This window comes from Dipodomys ordii, unplaced genomic scaffold, assembly GCF_000151885.1.
Source record: "Dipodomys ordii isolate 6190 unplaced genomic scaffold, Dord_2.0 Scaffold1, whole genome shotgun sequence".
Taxonomy (NCBI): Eukaryota; Metazoa; Chordata; class Mammalia; order Rodentia; family Heteromyidae; genus Dipodomys; species Dipodomys ordii.
The window spans coordinates 51932632-51949806 of record NW_012267217.1 but is presented as its reverse complement, the minus strand read 5'-3'; the positions used below and the strand labels follow the sequence as shown (position 1 = coordinate 51949806).

General features: G+C 49.7%; 1 protein-coding gene across 1 annotated transcript in view; it reads right to left on the bottom strand.

Moving 5' to 3' along the window:
* Nucleotides 1-15084, bottom strand: part of Rufy4 (RUN and FYVE domain containing 4) — a 20048-nt gene extending 4964 nt beyond the window's left edge. The window contains exons 1-9 of the mRNA XM_013018116.1: nucleotides 15039-15084; nucleotides 14817-14923; nucleotides 13458-13583; nucleotides 13119-13225; nucleotides 12641-12784; nucleotides 11829-11898; nucleotides 9202-9777; nucleotides 8540-8646; nucleotides 5879-6025 (exon numbers count right to left, since the gene is read on the bottom strand). Of these exons, the coding sequence (XP_012873570.1) occupies nucleotides 5879-6025; nucleotides 8540-8646; nucleotides 9202-9777; nucleotides 11829-11898; nucleotides 12641-12784; nucleotides 13119-13225; nucleotides 13458-13583; nucleotides 14817-14923; nucleotides 15039-15084 (1430 nt within the window). The remainder of the gene's footprint in view (nucleotides 1-5878; nucleotides 6026-8539; nucleotides 8647-9201; nucleotides 9778-11828; nucleotides 11899-12640; nucleotides 12785-13118; nucleotides 13226-13457; nucleotides 13584-14816; nucleotides 14924-15038) is intronic.
* Between the last annotated feature and the right edge of the window lie 2091 nt (nucleotides 15085-17175).

Below are 17175 nucleotides of genomic sequence, written 5' to 3'. Positions count from 1 at the left end.
TTCCTTCCTTCCTTCCTTCCTTCCTTCCTTCCTTCCTTCCTTCCTTCCTTCCTTCCTTCCTTCCTTCCTTCCTTCTCTCCCTTCCTTCATTCGCCCCCTTTTCTTTGCCAGCATTGGGGCTTGAACTCAGGGCCTCACATTTTTTTTCATCACTTTTTTTTTGCTCAGGGATGGTGCTTTATCACTTAGGTCACACTTCCAGCTTTTTGTTGTTTAACTGGAAAGGAGTTTCTTGGATTTGTGAGTGTGTGTGTGTGGTGTGTGTGTGTGTGTGTGTGTGTGTATTGGGGCTCGAACTCAGGTCTAAGAACTGTTACTTAACTATTTCTGTTAAGACTGGTGTTCTACCACTTGAACTTCAGCTCTACTTTTGGCTTCTTGGTTAATTGGAAATAAAAATCTCATGGACTTTCCTGCCCAGGCTGGCTTCAAACCACAATCCTCAGCTCTTAGCCTCCTGAGTAGCTATGATTGCAGGTATGAGCCACCAGCATCTCTTGGATTTATGTGCCAAGGCTGGCTTGAACCCTCAGCTTCCTGAGTACTTAGTATTAAAGGCATGAGCTACCAGTGTCCTGCTCAGCTCCATATTCCTTTTCTTTTTCTTTTTGCTAGTCCTGGGGCTTGAACTCAGGGCCTAGACACTGTCCTGAGCTTCTTTTTCAGCTCCATATTTGAAGTGCTCAATCTCAACATGTGATGAGTAGCTGGTACATTATACAGCATAAATACTGATCATTTCCATGACCACTGAACTCTTCCATAGTTGGTATTGTTAAGGTAGTAATATTCATGTTTTGTGTCTCCAATTCTAATTATCCTCCATGCTTTGTCTTTAGGTCGATCTTAACACTGACAAAAAACAAGTGGCTGTGGTGTAACTTAGTGGTACAGCTCTTATTTAACAAGTACCAGGTCCTGGGTTCAATATCCACCACCACAAAGAATAAAACCAATGGAGTGCTGAGAATGTGGCTTAGTGGTAGAGTGCTTGCCTAGCATGCATGGAGCCCTTGGTTCAATTCCTCAGTACCATATAAACAGAAAAAGTCAGAAATGGCACTGTGGCTCAAGTGGTAGAGTGCTAGTGTTGGCTGGGGTGAAGTCATTCTGTGTGGGCTGACATTCCGACAGCCCAAGTTCTGCCTTGCTGCTTGTATCTCAGGGTCACCCTGACCCTGACCGGGCCTGGCCTGGCCACTACTGTTAACACCGCCTCCTGCTCCCAAAACTTGCCTTCTGTCCTCACCACGTAGTTTTCCACTCCCACATTCTTGCAAGTCTGCTCCCCTATAACTATCCTCCCCATCTTAACGGTATCTGCTGCTCTAGGACTTGATGGAGTCAGCCTGTCAATTTCCCTTGCGTTAATTTTTTCCTCCCTTCTCAGACATGTGTGGTGTACTTTATCGGGTCGAGACTTCTAACATCTAGCCTTGAGCAAAAGAAGCTCAGGCACCGCACCCAGGCCCTGAGTTCAAGCCCAGGATTGGCATAAAAAAAAGAAAACCAGTGGAAGTGTGTGTGTGTGTGTGTGTGTGTGTGTGTGCTATATTGGATGCTTCAGGAATTGAAGGTGAGGAAAAGTAGAGCTCAAAGGAAAGGATGCTGGCAACATTACATTACAGAATGAGCATCATAGATTATTGCCCATAATTAATAGAATATGAAATAGATGAGTAGATTCTGTAAAATGACAGTGGCAACCAATAGAGGAACTGAAAATGGGGCTATAAATCCACTGAGAGGAAGGAAGAATCTTCCCAAAGAAGATTGTTGTGTTTCATAATCTCTTCTTGAAAAGCTTTGTTTTCCTGGAGGTCCCTAATTTTATTCTTCAAATTAACTGCCTTTAACATATTAATTTCCTCCAAATTCCTAATGGGTATTCTCTTGATTTTCCTTCTCCCCAGCTAACTCCGTTTTAGGCCCCAGATACCTCTGTTACAATCTGGACTGACCACTCCCTGGGCTTGCTGCCCACATGACAACTTGGGAATTCCCTCTTTTCCTCTCCTAGGAAGAACTATTGTTTCCTCGATTCCACATCTTCTCCTTTCTTGGTTTACTTCCTTGTTTCTCTGGAGCACATCCTCAACTAACTTCTTGAAAAAGACAGTGTGGGAGGTAAGTTTTAGGAGACTTGTCTGTCTGATAAGTGTCTTTTTCCTCCATCACCTCCCTTACTTCATAGTTCGAATGGGCACAGAATTCTGGGGGCAAAAGTCAATCTTTCTGGTGGGGCTGGGAAGGTGGCTCAGTGGTAGAGTGCTTGCCTTGCGTGCATGAGGCCCTAGGTTTGAATTCTCAGCACCACATAAGCAGAAAAAGCTGAAAGTGGTGCTTTGGCTCAAATGGTAGAGCGCTAACTTGAGCTGAAAAGCTGAGGGACAGCACCCAGGAACAGAGTTCAGGCCCCACAACTGACAAAAAGAAAAAAAAAGGTCAATCTTTTTCAGAACTTGAAAATAAAAAGTTACATCATGGACTCTTGACATGTGTTCAGTTCTTTTATAGATTATTTGTGTTTGCCTCTGGATCATTTGAAAGTATTCTCTTTGTCTTGGTTTTACTGAAATTTTACAATGCTATATTCAAGTTTTTGTTTTTCATTCATTATATTGTTTCTTTTTAATTTTTTTTATTTTTGTACCAGTACTCAGGATCTCTTATTCTCACTTTGCTTTCTCTGCTGAAAGATGGCAGTCTAGTAGTTGAGCGACAGCTCTGCTTCCAGCTTTTTTGTTTTCTTTTTTCTAGTTAATTGGAGATAAGAGTCTAATGGACTTTTCTGCCCAGGCTAGTTTTGAACCTTAATTCTTCTGACTAGCTATGATTACAGGGGTGAGCCATCAATGCCTGACTCATTTAGTAGAATCTTTTAAGTCTGAGAATCTATGCCCATCTATTTCCATCTGGAAATTCTGTCCTATTTTTGATAATCTCCTTGATTTTATTCTCTCCTTTTTTGGGGGAATGTCTGCCGTTATGCCTCTCTCTCTCTCCCTCTCTCTCTTTCTCTCTCTCTCTCTCTCATGAGTTCCATCTCTCTGTGCATTTTAGTCTCCTTTCTGAGAGACTGTTCCATCTGTCTCTTCCAATCTTTTCAGTGAATTAAAAATAATCCAGTAATCTGCCAGGCACTCATGGTTTACACCTGCAATCTTAACTCTTCAGGAGGCTGTGATCTGAGGATCCAGGTTCAAAGCCAGCTCCTGCAGATAAATCCATGAGATTCCTATCTCTGATTAACCACTAAAAGCTCAAGTGGTAGAGCCTCAGGCTTGAGTGAAAAAGCTAAGCAAGAGCCTAAGGTTCTGAATTCAAATCCTTTCACCAGCACCCCTCCCCTGACATGCCAACCCAGCAATCATATATTTCTTCTGAGACTATGTCTCACTAAGCAGCCTTTGCTGGCCTTGAACTCAAGATCCTGCTGTCTCTGCCTCCCAAGTGCTAGGATTACAAATGTGTGCTACCCCATCTGGCTAGCAATCATGTGTAGTTTTAAAACATTCAGAATGGTTTCTCATCTTTTTACCTTGGTTTATAAGAGATGTATTTGTTATTGTTGGCTTTGTTTCTCCCCATCTCTCCCCTTTATGTTCTAGACTCTTCGCAAATATCTGGGATCCTTGGTTGCCATTTCATGTGTAAGAGGCAGGTGTAGCTGCGGGGAGCTCTGAGCAGTGGACAGGGATTGTTGACAAGTGCCTTTCCTTTAGAACAGGGATGGAGAATCTTTTCCTTTTGAGGGGGGTGGACAGAAGCCATTCGGAAATTTTTTTTAAACATTATTTCCAGGCCATACAAAATTATCAATCCAGGCAGATGGCCCATGGGTAGCCCATGAGAAGACTACTTGTCTATCCTACCATTTACTAAATGATTTTAAGGACCTTATGTGGCCAGGGGGCTGAACCTTCGTCACAATTGCTTTGCTTTTGAGTGTACAAGGCAAGGAGCAACCTGGCATACCAGATCCCCTGGTGCCAGGGAAAATTAGCTTTTTTCTTAGGACTTCTAAACTTTCTTAATTTGCCTGAGAGACAGGGCCTGGTGGGATATTCTGCAGGCCGAGAGGCAGGGATGTAGAGTCCTCTTGCTAATTCCTTTATTTCTGATCTCCTTCCCCATTGTGTCCTGGGATCTCTGGGTCATGGAGGCCTAACCTGGGCTTCATATGATATCCCCTTATCTATCCAGGGCCTTATGCTCTTACTTGGCTTTTCCGTTCAAGGCTGGCCACTTGGGCTACACCTCTACTTCAATCCATCCATTTTCTAGCTCTGGGAAAAGAGCTGAAAGCTTTCATCTATGGGGGAACTCCTAGACCTTGTTTTTAAAATCTGCTGTAAATTTTACTCTTTTACAATCATTTAGTGAGAGCTCAGATGAAGAATAGATGGTGTATAGTCAGTCCACTGTCTTGACTTGAGTCAGTGCCCATGTCGGTGCCTTATTTATACAAAATTTCCCCCCACTTAGGGTCACTATCTTCCATAAAGCTTCTGCTAGGGACATTGTATCGATAGCCTGGGGCTCCTACCTGAGGCCCTTCCCTCCCTCCCTCCCTCCCTCTCTCCCTCCCTTCTTCTCTCCCTCCCTCCCTCCCTTCCTTCCTTCCTTCGCCAGTCCTGGGGCTTGAACTCAGGGCCTGGCACTGTCCCTGAGCTTCTTTTGCTCAAGGCTAGCACTCTACCACTGGAGCCACAGTGCCACTTCCAGCTTTTTCTGCTTATGTGGTGCTGAGGAATCGAACCCAGGGCCTCATACATGCGAGGCAAGCACTCTACCACTGAGCCACCTTCTCAGCCCACTTCCAGCTTTTTCTGTGAATGTGGTACTGAGGAATCAAACCCAGGGCTTCATGCATGCTAGGCAAGCACCCATGAGGGCCTTTTCTTTAGTACAGGAAGAACAGTTAGCTCTCCAGATGAGCTAGCACATTTTCTTTGAATGGGAAATAAGATTTGGACAACTCTGACCTTGCTACTAAGGCTAACCTTCACCTTAATCTTTGAGGGTATAGAATTTTTTTTTTTGCTATACTTTCTATTTAATCTTCTGTTTTTCCTTAACAATCACACGGGTATGTCTTTTATTGTTAGTTTAAATTATTTTGTGAAGTAGTTAACTTCTTTTTTTTTTGGTGCTGGTCCTAGGGCTTGAACTCAGGGCCTAAGTGCTAAGTTTTTGTGCTCAAGACTAGCACTCTACCACTTGAGCCACAGCTCCACTTCCGGCTTTTTTGATAGTTAACTGGAGGTAAGAATCTTCCCAGGTTGGCTCAGCCTCCTGAGTAGCTAGGATTACAGGCATGAGCCACCAGCACCTGGCTGGTAGTTAACTTTTTATATCTCCTTCCTTCTCACCAATGGATATTAATAACTTGAAGAAGGTCTTTCCTTACATTATTTAGTGACTGGAACTGAGCCTAAGTCCAGACTCTGACACTGAGGGCAGGTGGTCCAGGGCAGGCCCACAGGCTCAGGGCCTAAGGAAGCCCAGTGGACAGGTGGGTTTTCCCATGTTTTCCCTCTCTTCCTCTCAAGTCCTCTGCTGGGAGTTCCCATCCCTCCTAACCCCATGAGAGGTGTGAGTGGAGGAGAGCCGGAAGGGTTGGGGTTCATGCCATTGTCAGAGGATTCTGCAGTTTATATGGCGGGTGTCCTCTGTGACCAAGTCATCCCTCTGCCCCTCTGTTCTCTTATCTGTAAAATGGGGGTAACAGCAAGGTGTGGCTGCAAGAAGGAAATGAGTTAGAATAGATGAAAGATCTAGAATTGATTTCAGTGGGCATTGTGAGTGAGGTGGGATTTTCATCTCCCTTACCACCTCCTCCTCATCACTGAGGTCCTACTGTCCCCATCCTTACTGAATCAATTCCAGAACTCTCTTCTTCATGGTCTGGACCAGGTCCCGCTGCCCTCTGAGCTCCTCTTCATACATGGCGTCCCTCCTCTCAGCCTCCCGTTGCTTCTGTTCCAGCTCCACCTGCAGCCGCGCATTCTCTCCCTGATACCTGGGCACAGAGGGAGACTTGGTTCCCAGGGGAAGAAGTTAACAGGTAGGACCCAGCTAGGCAAAGCCTCTGCCCCACAGGGAGCTGGGAGGAGCCTGTAGTGCCCTGTAGTTAAACAAACAAACACATGAACCACACACATATGCCCTACATGCCATACATATAACACACAGCCTACACTACATACATGCATGGCACACATATCACACACCTTTGGCATTGCACACATACACCATCCATACACACTCCATACACACCACGCATACCCCCACTACACACAACACACACTACATGCATCACACAGCATGCATGTACAGGCAGCACACTGTGTGGTCTGGCATTTAAGGCTCCTGAGCCATCAGTTAGAGAAATGAAATCAGGGCCTGACTTTGAGAGCTCCTGTAGAGGGCGCTTGCCAGTATTTCTTCCTTCTTTCCTTTAACTTTTCCATTCCATTCTTTTTCTTTTCTTTTCTTTTCTTTTTCTTTTTCTTTTTTTCTGTATTAGGGTTTAAACTCAAGGCCTTGTACTAGCAAGGAGCAGACACAGAAGGAACAGAAGTTTCTTATATGCCAGGTGCTAAGTGTGGCTCCTATAGCTTTGTTTCATTTCATTTTCACACTGCTATGAGATATGTAGTTTGAATGTAAAAAAAAAATTTTTTTTTGGGGTCCAGTCATGGGGCCTGAACTCTGGGCCTGGGCGCTGTCCCTCAGCTCTTCAGCTCAAGGCTAGCGCTCTACCACTTGAGCCACAGCGCCACTTCCAGCTTTTTTTTTTCTTTCTGCTTATGTGGTGCTGAGGAATCGAACCCAGGGCCTCATGCATGCAAGGCAAGTGTTCTGCCACTGAGCCACCTTCCCAGCCCCCTCAGTCATTCTTAATGTTTCTTTTTCTCTTAGACTCAAATCCAATCCCTTAGGGAGCTCTGCTTCAAAACGCAACCAGAAAGCAGCCACTGCTCCCCCTCTATTGCCAGCAGAACAAATCAAACACCTTTGTTGTTCTCTTCTGCCCTGGCTGCAGCATTGCTGGCCTGCCTGTGTCCAGCCCTGTAGCTGACAATCCAACTCCATGGTGCTTTTCAGACATGCCAGCCTGAACAGGCAAAGCAGACTGGGGAGTGACTGCTAATGTGTGCAGGCTTTCTTTCGGGGGCTGATAAAATGCTTTAAAATTGATTGTGGTGATGTTTACACAGCTCTGTGAATAGACTAAAAACCATTGAACTGAAAGGATATATAAACATCCTTTTTCAGTTAAAAGAGAACTTAGTCTAGACATCAGTGTTTCATGCCATTAATTCTAATTACTCAGGAGCCTGAGATCCAAGGATCATAGTTCGAAGCCAACCCTGGGCAGGAAAGTCAGCGAGACTCTTATCTCCAATAAGTACCACAAAAGCTGGAAGCAGAACTGTAACACAAATAGTAGAGTGCTGGCCTTGAGCAAAAAATCTCAGGGACAGTGCCCAGGCCCTGAGTTCAAACTCTAGGACCAGCATAACACACACACACACACACACACACACGCACATGCACACACACGCACATGCACACACACACACACGCACACACGCACGCACACGCACACACACACACACACACACAAATCAGATCATGTCCCTCCTGTGCTCAGAATCTCATGGCTCCCATCTTACTCTGAGTCAAAGTTTTGGTCCTTTTAAGGACTTACCAAGCTCTTCCTAACTTGGCCATCATTGCCCACTGAATCTCAAGGGCTCAGGCTATGCTAGGGAGACCCTGGCCTGGCTTGAGGCAGGTGTCACCATGCTGAGAGAAACAGAGGCAGGCAGGCAGACTGTGATACACAGAAGCCAAGGGAGAGGGACACAAGGAGACTTGCGACGTGGACCTTGTGACATGGTAGACATGTTTGAGGTCTTTTTTGAAAATTTGTTTAAGCTGGGCACTGGTGGCTCATGCTTGTAATCCTAGCTGCTCAGGAGACTGAGATCTGAGGATTGTGGTTTGAAGACAGTCTGGGCAGGAACGTCCATGAGACTCTTATCTCCAATTCACCACCAGAAAACCAGAAGTAAGCTGTGGCTCAAAAGGTAGAGCAAAAACTGCTAGGGACAGCGCTTCAGCCCTGAGTTCAAGTTCCAGTACCAGTGCAAAACAAAAATGGCAGCTACAGTTATGGTTGTCAGGCGGGTGAGGGACAGCTTGTGTAACAGAGAACAGGAAACGGGGAGGTATAGAATGAAAGAGGGAGACAGATAGGGATGGGGGGGATGTGGTGGAGAAGCGGCAGAAAAGACTGAAAAGACAGAGTAGCCTTGAGAGGCTGCAGGAGCATGGTGGGGAGAGGGGGGCAGGGAGCTCTCCGAGGGCTATAAAGGAGGGAGAGGAGGAGGAGCCTCTTGTGACCAGGAACAATGCTCTGTATGCCATTAACCTCAGCATCCACTGACCTCAGCATCCCAGGTGCTGAAAAGACAGGGCTTGGCTTGAGGGACAGCCTGAGCCCAGCTGATGTTGTCAAGGTTACCTGCTGAGCTGTTCCTGGAGTGCCAGCCTCTCACCCTCCCATACTCGCAGAAGCTGCTCCTGGCCCTGGGCCCGCTCCTCAGCCTGCTGGAGCTTCTGTCTGAGGCTCTGGTGGAGGAAGTGGGGAAGAGGACACTGAAGAAAGGAGGTAGAGACCCAGCCCTGGAACCCACCGGATAAACATCCCCTGGGTTGGATGGTACTGGGAACTGGATGAGCCTGGGGCTATGATTTCCTCCTCCCTGAAGGACGGGTTACAAACTCCAGGACTTGGAAGACCCCAGCTAGGGAGCAGTGTGAAGGCAGGCTTTGTAAGGGTCCGGGTGGCCTCCAGGACAAGCATCTATCTTTAAGTGACTAGGTGGCATCTGCAGCAGCAGCAGCACTTAGATATTGGAATAAGACCTGCCAGGAGGAGGGATACAGAGCTTGAAACTAGTGATGGCCCAGAAGACCAGTGGGGCAGGAAGTTCTGATGAATGAAGTGGGTCTGGTATGAGGCAGCAGGGAGAGAGATGGGGACCTGCGGTTTTCCATCCTGGTTGGGCCAATGCAAATTGATGATGTGTGGACTAGAATGGCCCCTGGGCTCTCATGGAAGACACCCATCTGTGGGCGAGGTTAGAAAGAGAATAGTCAGGTATGGAGTTCAATGTCTCTCACCTTGACCACATCCTGTAAGGACAGCTCTGCGTGCTCCTCCCTCCTGGCTACACTGGTCCATCCTGTTTGTTCTTCTGGATTCTCTGGGGTGGAACCTCCCTCTGTTCCCTGGTCCCAAAGGGCACAGGACTCCTGCCCCTGCCTGTTTTCTGATGCAGCTTCCTCTGTCATTTCCTGGGGTGTGGAGGCCAGCAGCTCCTGGACAGGATGCTTCCCTGCTTCTCCTCTGTGAGCCTCCTCTGTTGCTCTTGGAACCTTTATACCTAGCAGAACCTCCTTGCCTTCAGCCTCCATCTTTGTTACCGTCTGAGCCTCCTTGCCTCCTTTCCTCTGTTGCTGGATACTTGCTGTCAAATTCTCCAGATATTTCCCAGGGTCTGGGTCTCCCTCCTGGTCTAGTGGAAGCTCCTTTCCCTCAGTGTTCTGGGAAGACCTGAGGCTTCTGGAATCTTCTTTCTTCTTTTCCGAAAAGGAAGGAAAATGCTCGTGTTGCTGGGACCTGGAAGGAGCAGGCGATAGGTTTTCTCTGGGTGCATCTCGCTGACAGCTGGCTCTTTGGGTGCTCCCCGATGTGATCTGTAAGAAGCCCAACACTGTCCAGTCAGCACCAGCTCATGTACCTGAGACCAGAAGAGGCCAGGTTCTGCGCCAACAGGCTTCCTACATATTCAGACCCCCAGGCCTCCCATTGGAAATCACATTTATCAGTCATACCAGAAATAGTATTAGTAATGCCCCAACTGATCTGAGACCCCCGCCTTGATCTGGTGAGCAGATAGAATGGGGTCTCTGTACCTTTTCCTCCATGCCCCAGCTTGCATTCCTTCTTTCACTGGGTCTGAGCATCGATCTCTCCCCCTTAGTTCCTCCCACCTTTATTGTTGCTGCTATTATTGGTTATGGGGCTTGAACTTGGCCTGGGTGCGGTCCCTGAGTTCTTCGGCTCAAAGAGAGTGCTCTACCACTTGATAATAGCACCGTTCCAGATTTCTGGTGTTGGAAATAAGAGTCTCTTGGCTTTCCAGCCTAGGCTGGCTTTGAACCATGACCCTCAGATCTCAGCCTCCTAAGTAGCTAGGATTACAGGCATGAGCCAGTGACACCCAGCTCCTCATACCCTTTTCATCCTTTCTCTTCAACTTTACCTCATATGTCAGCATTCCCATCTGCCAAATGGGGGTACCACCTGGTTTGTCAAAATGTGGTGGAATCTTAAGCAGACTGACCTCCAGCTGAGAATTTCTCTCAGGAAGTTCACCTGTGTGCCCATGTTTCTTGGCCCATGCCTGTGTCACTACAGTGGCATCTGGTGTGTGTGTGTGTGTGTGTGTGTGTGTGTGTGTGTGTGCCAGGACCCTCATGGATACCAAAAATCCACAGATGCTCAAGTTCCTCATATAAAATGTTATATGATATGCATAGTTCATATACTTTTTTTTTTTGGGTCCGGTCGTGGGGCCTGAACTCTGGACCTGGGCGCTGTCCCTCAGCTCTTCAGCTCAAGGCTAGCGCTCTACCACTTGAGAGACAGCACCACTTCTGGCTTTTTTCTTTTTGCTTATGTGGTGCTGAGGAATCGAACCCAGGGCCTGAGGTATGCACTGAGCCACCTTCCCAGCCCAACTTCATATACTTTCAATCACCTCTCTATGGCTTAGAATACCGAGTACCATGTGGCTGCTATGCGCATGTGAAAGAAAGAAAGGAAGAAAGAAAGAAAGAAAGAAAGAAAGAAAGAAAGAAAGAAAGAAAGAAAGAAAGAAAGAATACTAGTCTGGATGTGTTCAGTGCAGGTCTATGGTGGGGCTGGATCCACAGATGTGGGACCCACAGATGGGTGTAGCCTTCTGTGTAGCCTTCAGGGTCCTAGTAAGCAAGCCATCTGATGCCTGGGGTGGCCACTTGAGGGACAATGGTGATGACTACCTGGTTCCATGTGGGAGCCTTTCTCTGGGCAGCATGTGGGTCAACTAATCCACAGCCACAATTACCCTAGGGCATGGAGCGAATACTCTGCCTAGGAACTGTGTTAGGAGGAACTGGGCAATCTGGTGTTTTTTGGTCACTCCCTGAACTAGGCCAATGGGTCTGACCAATGCAGAGGCCTCAGCAGAGGTTATCGCTCTAGTGTTTCTTGAACACAAGTGACCATCAAGACCCCTCCTCTCAGGCCCCAGTGTTCTTCTCCTCCCAAGTCATTCTAGGAATGTGAATCCCTTCTTTTGTTGTTGTTGTTGTTGGTTGTGGGGCTTGAACTCTGGGATTGGGTGCTGTCCTTCAGCTCTTCAGCTCAAGGCGAGCCTTCTACCACTTGAGTCACAATGCCACTTCTGGTTTTCTAGTGTTTTGTTGGAGATGAGTTTCATGGGTTTTCCTTCCCTGGCTGGCTTTGAACCATGATCCTCAGATCTCAGCCTCCTGAGTAGCTAGGATTACAGGCGTGAGCCATGAGCACCTAGCTAATCTCTTCTTTCTTATACCCCCAGTCCCCTGGCCAGCAAACTGTCTCCCTCTGTCCTGTAGGGCTTTGGCATGGACAGGGGGGTTTTCCCAGTTACTGCTGGACCCTTGGGGTTCCCAACTAGATTGGCAAGTGGCAACGCAGAGTGGAGGTAGGACAGAGTTACCTCTTTTGGAAAATCTTTAGTCTTTCTGGCTCTTCTTCCCTGGGTATGGCTGGAATTGGAGCAGCGGGACCTGAAAGGAAAAGAGGCAGAGGGACCCTGAATCTCTATCCAGCAATGGCTTGGTCCTCAGAGGGACATCCATCTTTCCCATCACTCATCCATCCTACCACCCTTCCTGCCTTCCCACTCCTGCACCAGCATGCATTCCATGCCCATCCATCCATCCATCCATCTGTCCATTCATCCCATACTTCATCTTAGCATCTCACTATCCGTTCAGTTCCACCCATGCACCCCCAACTGCCTACCCATATAGTCTATACAGCATTGTGGGAAATCTAGATTAATGCTGAAGAAATAGAAGGTTGAAGAAGTGCAACACTGGAGATCCGGGGGGCTAGAAGGAAGGGAGAGTTTCGTGTGGTAGCCCATGCCTGTAATCCCAACTACTCCAGAGGATCATGGCCCAAGGCCAGCCAGGTGTACTGGTGTGTGCCTGTGAGCCCAGCTCCATGAGAGGCCATACATAGGAGGATATTGGTCTGAGGCTAGCTTTGGGCAAAAGTGAGAGACCTGTGAAAAGTAAATAACTCAAAACAGGGTTGGGAGCTGCCTGGCAAGGATGAGGCCCTAAGTTCAAATCCCAGTCACACACACACACACACACACAGAGGAAGAAGGAGAGAAAGAGAGAAAAGGAAGAGAAGAAAGGAGGGCTGGAGGGGGGCTGGAAACCTTGGGGCTGGCTTGGCATGTGAGGTGGGAAAGGGAGCAGGTGTGCACAGGAGGCGTCCAGTGTTGCCCTCACTTACTCTGAGAACATGGGCCAGGCTCCATCTAGGTCTGGCCGCTGCAGATCCAAGTCGAAGGCCACCCCATTGAGGGTGTAGAGAGAGTCCAAGATGTCTTCTTTGAGTTCAGGGCACAAGAGAGGGCTCCGGGGGCCGTACCATTCCCTGTGGTAGCAGCGATCAGCATCTTTGGCATTTGATGCCATTCCCCACCCCCACCCCTTCCCACCCCAAGAATCAGCCTCTAGTGTCACCACCTGGGCCTTTCCCAGTGGAGAGCAGGAGGCCCAGGATACTTCCAGGACTTTCACTCATTGGCTAGTGCTCTACCAACGAAGCCACTCCCCAACCCCCTGCCCTTTCTTCCTAGTTTCCCTTCTAACCCTCACCCCGTCCATCCTAAAGTTCAGTCATCCTAGGGGAGAGAGAGGGTCCTTTCCCCAACAACCGTAAAGGCAGGGTCAGATGGCGTCTCATGAGCTGAGCCTGGCAGCCACACCTGGAAAGTTCTGGGCTCAGGAGGCAGAGCTGCAGGGACTCAGCCAGCTGTCCACGGGCGAGGCAGCATCGGATGAAGGCTCGGCCTTTGCCCAGAGCAGTCTTCAGCTGCCAGGGCGTACAGGGGACCAAAGAGAAGGGGCAGAATCAGGCCGGGGAGTGAAGCGCTGAATGTGATTGGAGAAGAACTGAGGGCGGGGCACCTGGGAGCTGAGGACCAGGTGAGGGGTCAGTAGATCAGGGTGGGCGAGAAAGTGACCTTGGGGGTGGCTGGCCTGTGTCCCTGGCCCCAGCCATTCTTGCCACGGGCCGATGCCAGGTGTGCATGAGGCTTGTGTACCTTGTCCTGTGAGCAGACCAGGCGGGTCAGGTCTGCGCCCCCTCGCTGCCGCTGCAGGGCAGTGCACAGGAAGTCCCAGTAGTCCTTCCGAGGCCCCAGGAAGCTCCTCTGCTCTTTCTGGTCAAACTGGCACCGAAGAAGATGCAAGAAAGGAAAAATTAGTGGATTCCTTCTGGAATCTGCCTTGCGTGCTGGCACACAGGGTGGGCCATGGGAGAGGAGTGGGGCACTGCACACAGACCCGGGTTCTTCCAGGACTGTTGTGATCAGGAGCAAGGCGCTTCTCAGTCTTAGCAGGCATACTCACTGATTCAGAATCTCTTACTGAGCCTTTGTGTCAATGGAGGCCTCCTTCTCAGCTCTCAGGGACACAGCAATGGGCAAAGAGGCTTACCTCATGGAGCAGGAACAAAATAAATGAGACCATGAGCAAAATAAGTAAGAAAAGCCTACTGTGGGGTGGGATAGTGAGGATGAGACTGTGGAGAAAGGGAGAAAGAGGAACGCAAGTGCGTTTGTGTGTTGTATGTCTGCCACACGTTGAACACGTAGACTAGAGCGGCTAGACAAGACTCCCAACTCTGAAGGAAAGGAGAACGTGTGCCATACAAATTTCTGAGGGGAATAGAACCCAGGCAAAAGGAGGAACAAGTGCAAAGGGCCTAAGGTATGTGCATTCCTGCTGTGCTCCAGGAAGATCAGGACAGTATAAAGGAAGTAGAGATGAAATAGGAAGTATGTGCGTGAGTGTATGGAGAAGTTGTGGAGAACTTCAGGGGAGTTAAGAACAAGAATTAAATGTTGGGTGCTGGTGGCTCACGCCTGTAATCCTAGCTACTCAGGAGGCTGAGATCTGAGGATAGTGGTTCAAAGCCAGCTTGGGTAGGGAAGTCCATGAGACACGTATCTCCAATTAACCATCAGAAAACAAAAAGTGATGCTTGTTGCCCAAAGTGGTAGTGTGCTAGCCTTGAACGCAAAAGCTCAGGGACCAGCACCCAGGCCCTGAGTTCAAGCCCATGACCAACAGAAAAAAAAAAAGAAGATTAAATGAAATAGTGCAGTAGCATCAAGGCCAATCTGCAGGTGTCTATGCCTTGCAGGCATTGACCTGCATGCAGGGCCGCTGTCCTCAGCGTATGCCCCTCCCCCCTTCACTTCCACAGCTGCAGTGCAAGCCTTTAGGAGTGAGGTCAGATATGAAGAAGGACTGACAGACTGGAGAAGATGAGACAGTGCACTGTGTGCCAAGAGTAGCAATATTCTTCCCTATAACTGAAAAGCCTTCTGGGTAGCCAGGGGGAGGGAGAGGCTGGTGGAGGGGGAGGGGGAGGGGGAGGAGGTGGGAGAGGGTCTCACCTGCAGTAGCAGCTCCAGGCAGCCGCAGAGTCTGTGCAGCTCAGCACTGGCATCTGTCACTGGCCCCTGCCCGGACCCATAGCCCTGCAGGATGGCAGAGACGGCCGCTGTCGGGAGGAAGGTTAGACAGCAGGTATCAGGCTGCGGGCCCATGCTGGAGGTACGCTCCACATCCCTCACTTCCGCAATGTAATTTGGAACAATCGTACCAGGCATGCTCACCTTTCAGGTCCCTGGTGATCTTCAGCCTGGTCCCCTCTTCTGTCATGGGGACTTTGAGCAATGTGCTTCATGGAACTCAGAAGGTGAGCTGAAGAAATCCAGCTCCCTTTTGAACAGGAATCAGAGCCTACAGAGGAAGCTAGGCTGACGGAATATCACACAGCAAGTTAACAGATGGGATGGAAAACCAGCGCTTTCTCTCTCTCTCTCTCCAGAAACTAGGGCTTTACATTCTTGCTTGGCTTTTTTGTTCACAGAAAGTGGTGTTCTACCACTTGAGTGATGCTTCCAATCTGGCATCTTGCCAGTTAATTTGATATAGAGTTGCATAGACTTTTCCTGCCAGGGTTGGCTTTAAACCTTGATCCTCAAATCTCAGCCTCCTAAATAGCTAGGATTACATGTGTTAGCCACTGGCCACTGGCCTAGCTTGTTCTTGAAGGTCTGTGTATGACCTCCCTCTATTGGGCTTCCATTTATACTAGGCAGTTCCTGAGTGCTAGGCACCAGACACCTTGTTGCCATTCTCGTCTCATTCATCCTTGTGGTAGCTTTAAAAGCTTATTAATCCATTTAATTCTAGGTGAACTGGGGCCCAGGGAGGGTAAGCCTGCTGTGCAACAGCACAGAGTTATAAGTTGGGGAAGCCAGAATTTGAACTCAGATCTGTATGACCAGAGGGCCTGTGTTCTCGGCCTCACTAGAAGTGAATGGTTCTGTGAATGCTATCGCCGTGGTGGCTAGGGGAAGGTCATCCTGCTTCCCCTGGGCATTTCCCAGAGACCTGCATTCATCCTTTCCAGGACCCTAGCGGAGTGGAAAATGTGCGTCCCCTGGGAGAGGGAGGCAGAAGGTCGGAGAGGCTGCAGGATTAGCAAGCATGGGGGACAGGGTGCCTGATTTTTATCCTGTCACCCTTTCCCGGGGAGGGGGGGTACTCAGCCTGCTCTCCTCTCAGAGGGTGCTGGTAACTCAGAAAGGGACATTGAGACCCCTGAGGGCCAGTGGGCTGAGTCTGAAGTCAAGGACACGGGTCCTGTCTGAATTTTGGGGTGGGCAGCAGGGAGGAAAACAGTCTGTGCAGGGGAAGGAAAAAGGAAAGGAAGGTGAATAGGGTGGGTGGGGGTCAGGGAGCACAGGACTGGGAGTCTGGAAGCCTGGGTCCCATCCTGCTCTAGCTACTCAAGCCCTGTGTGTCACCACCTTTCTCGAGTCTTAGATTCCTCCACTGACAACTCTCTCTACACCCCTTCCAGCCCAGATCCTCGGCACATCTAGGAACAGCTAAGAGTCCCTCACGCTCTCCCTCAGCCCTCTCCTGGATCCCCCTACCCTTTGCCTCTTCCCACCTCCCAGGCCCACAAGCCGTCCCCACTGCTCACCTGGGAAGACCTGGCTAGTTGCATGGAGAGCTGAGCTCTGCAGCCTGAGTCCTTCCCTAGTGACTGCGGGCCCCCAGCACACCACTTCCCAGCGCCTGTGGTCCGGCCCTGAGTCACTTCCCTACACCCTGCAGGGGAGGAGCCAGCCCTGGCGGGGCGTCCAGCAGGGTGAGCGAGATGAGGCTTCTCTGGGAGCCACATCTGGCTAGGGCCTCTGGGTGGCCTAACTCCTGAATGGTGAGGTGGGAGATAAAGCATTGTGGCAATTCAACTTTCCTGGCTCCTGCCTTTCTCTCTTGTTGCCACCAGATGGCGCAGAGAGGCTTAGGTGCTGCCCGCAGGTTCCTCCTGCGGTGGCTTTTCACTGTCACTTGTCCCGGGGAGGCTGGAGTGGGGAGGAGGAGGATGGGGGGGGGGTGTCCCAGCAAGTACCCCCTCCTCCCCTCTCCAGCTCAGCCTGCAGCTGGGTCCCCGTTGGCGCTGGCCACCTGCGCTCTCCCCCCATCCAGGTACCCCCTGGAAGTGAAACTTGCGAAGTGCTGGGTGTCCCACACAGGGCCAGGTGGGCTTGCCCAGGCGGGAGGGGGCTCGGTTTTCCCACCTGGCTGTGAACCCCGACCCCCTTCTTGAGGCTGGGGTCTGCGTTCGTCGAGGCGGGGCCGGCCTGGGAGCGGATCCTGGAGTCGGGGACCCGCAAACACGATCCTCGGGGACGGTGCGTGGAACGCGGTGAGCGCGGCGCCCGAGCCCGCTCG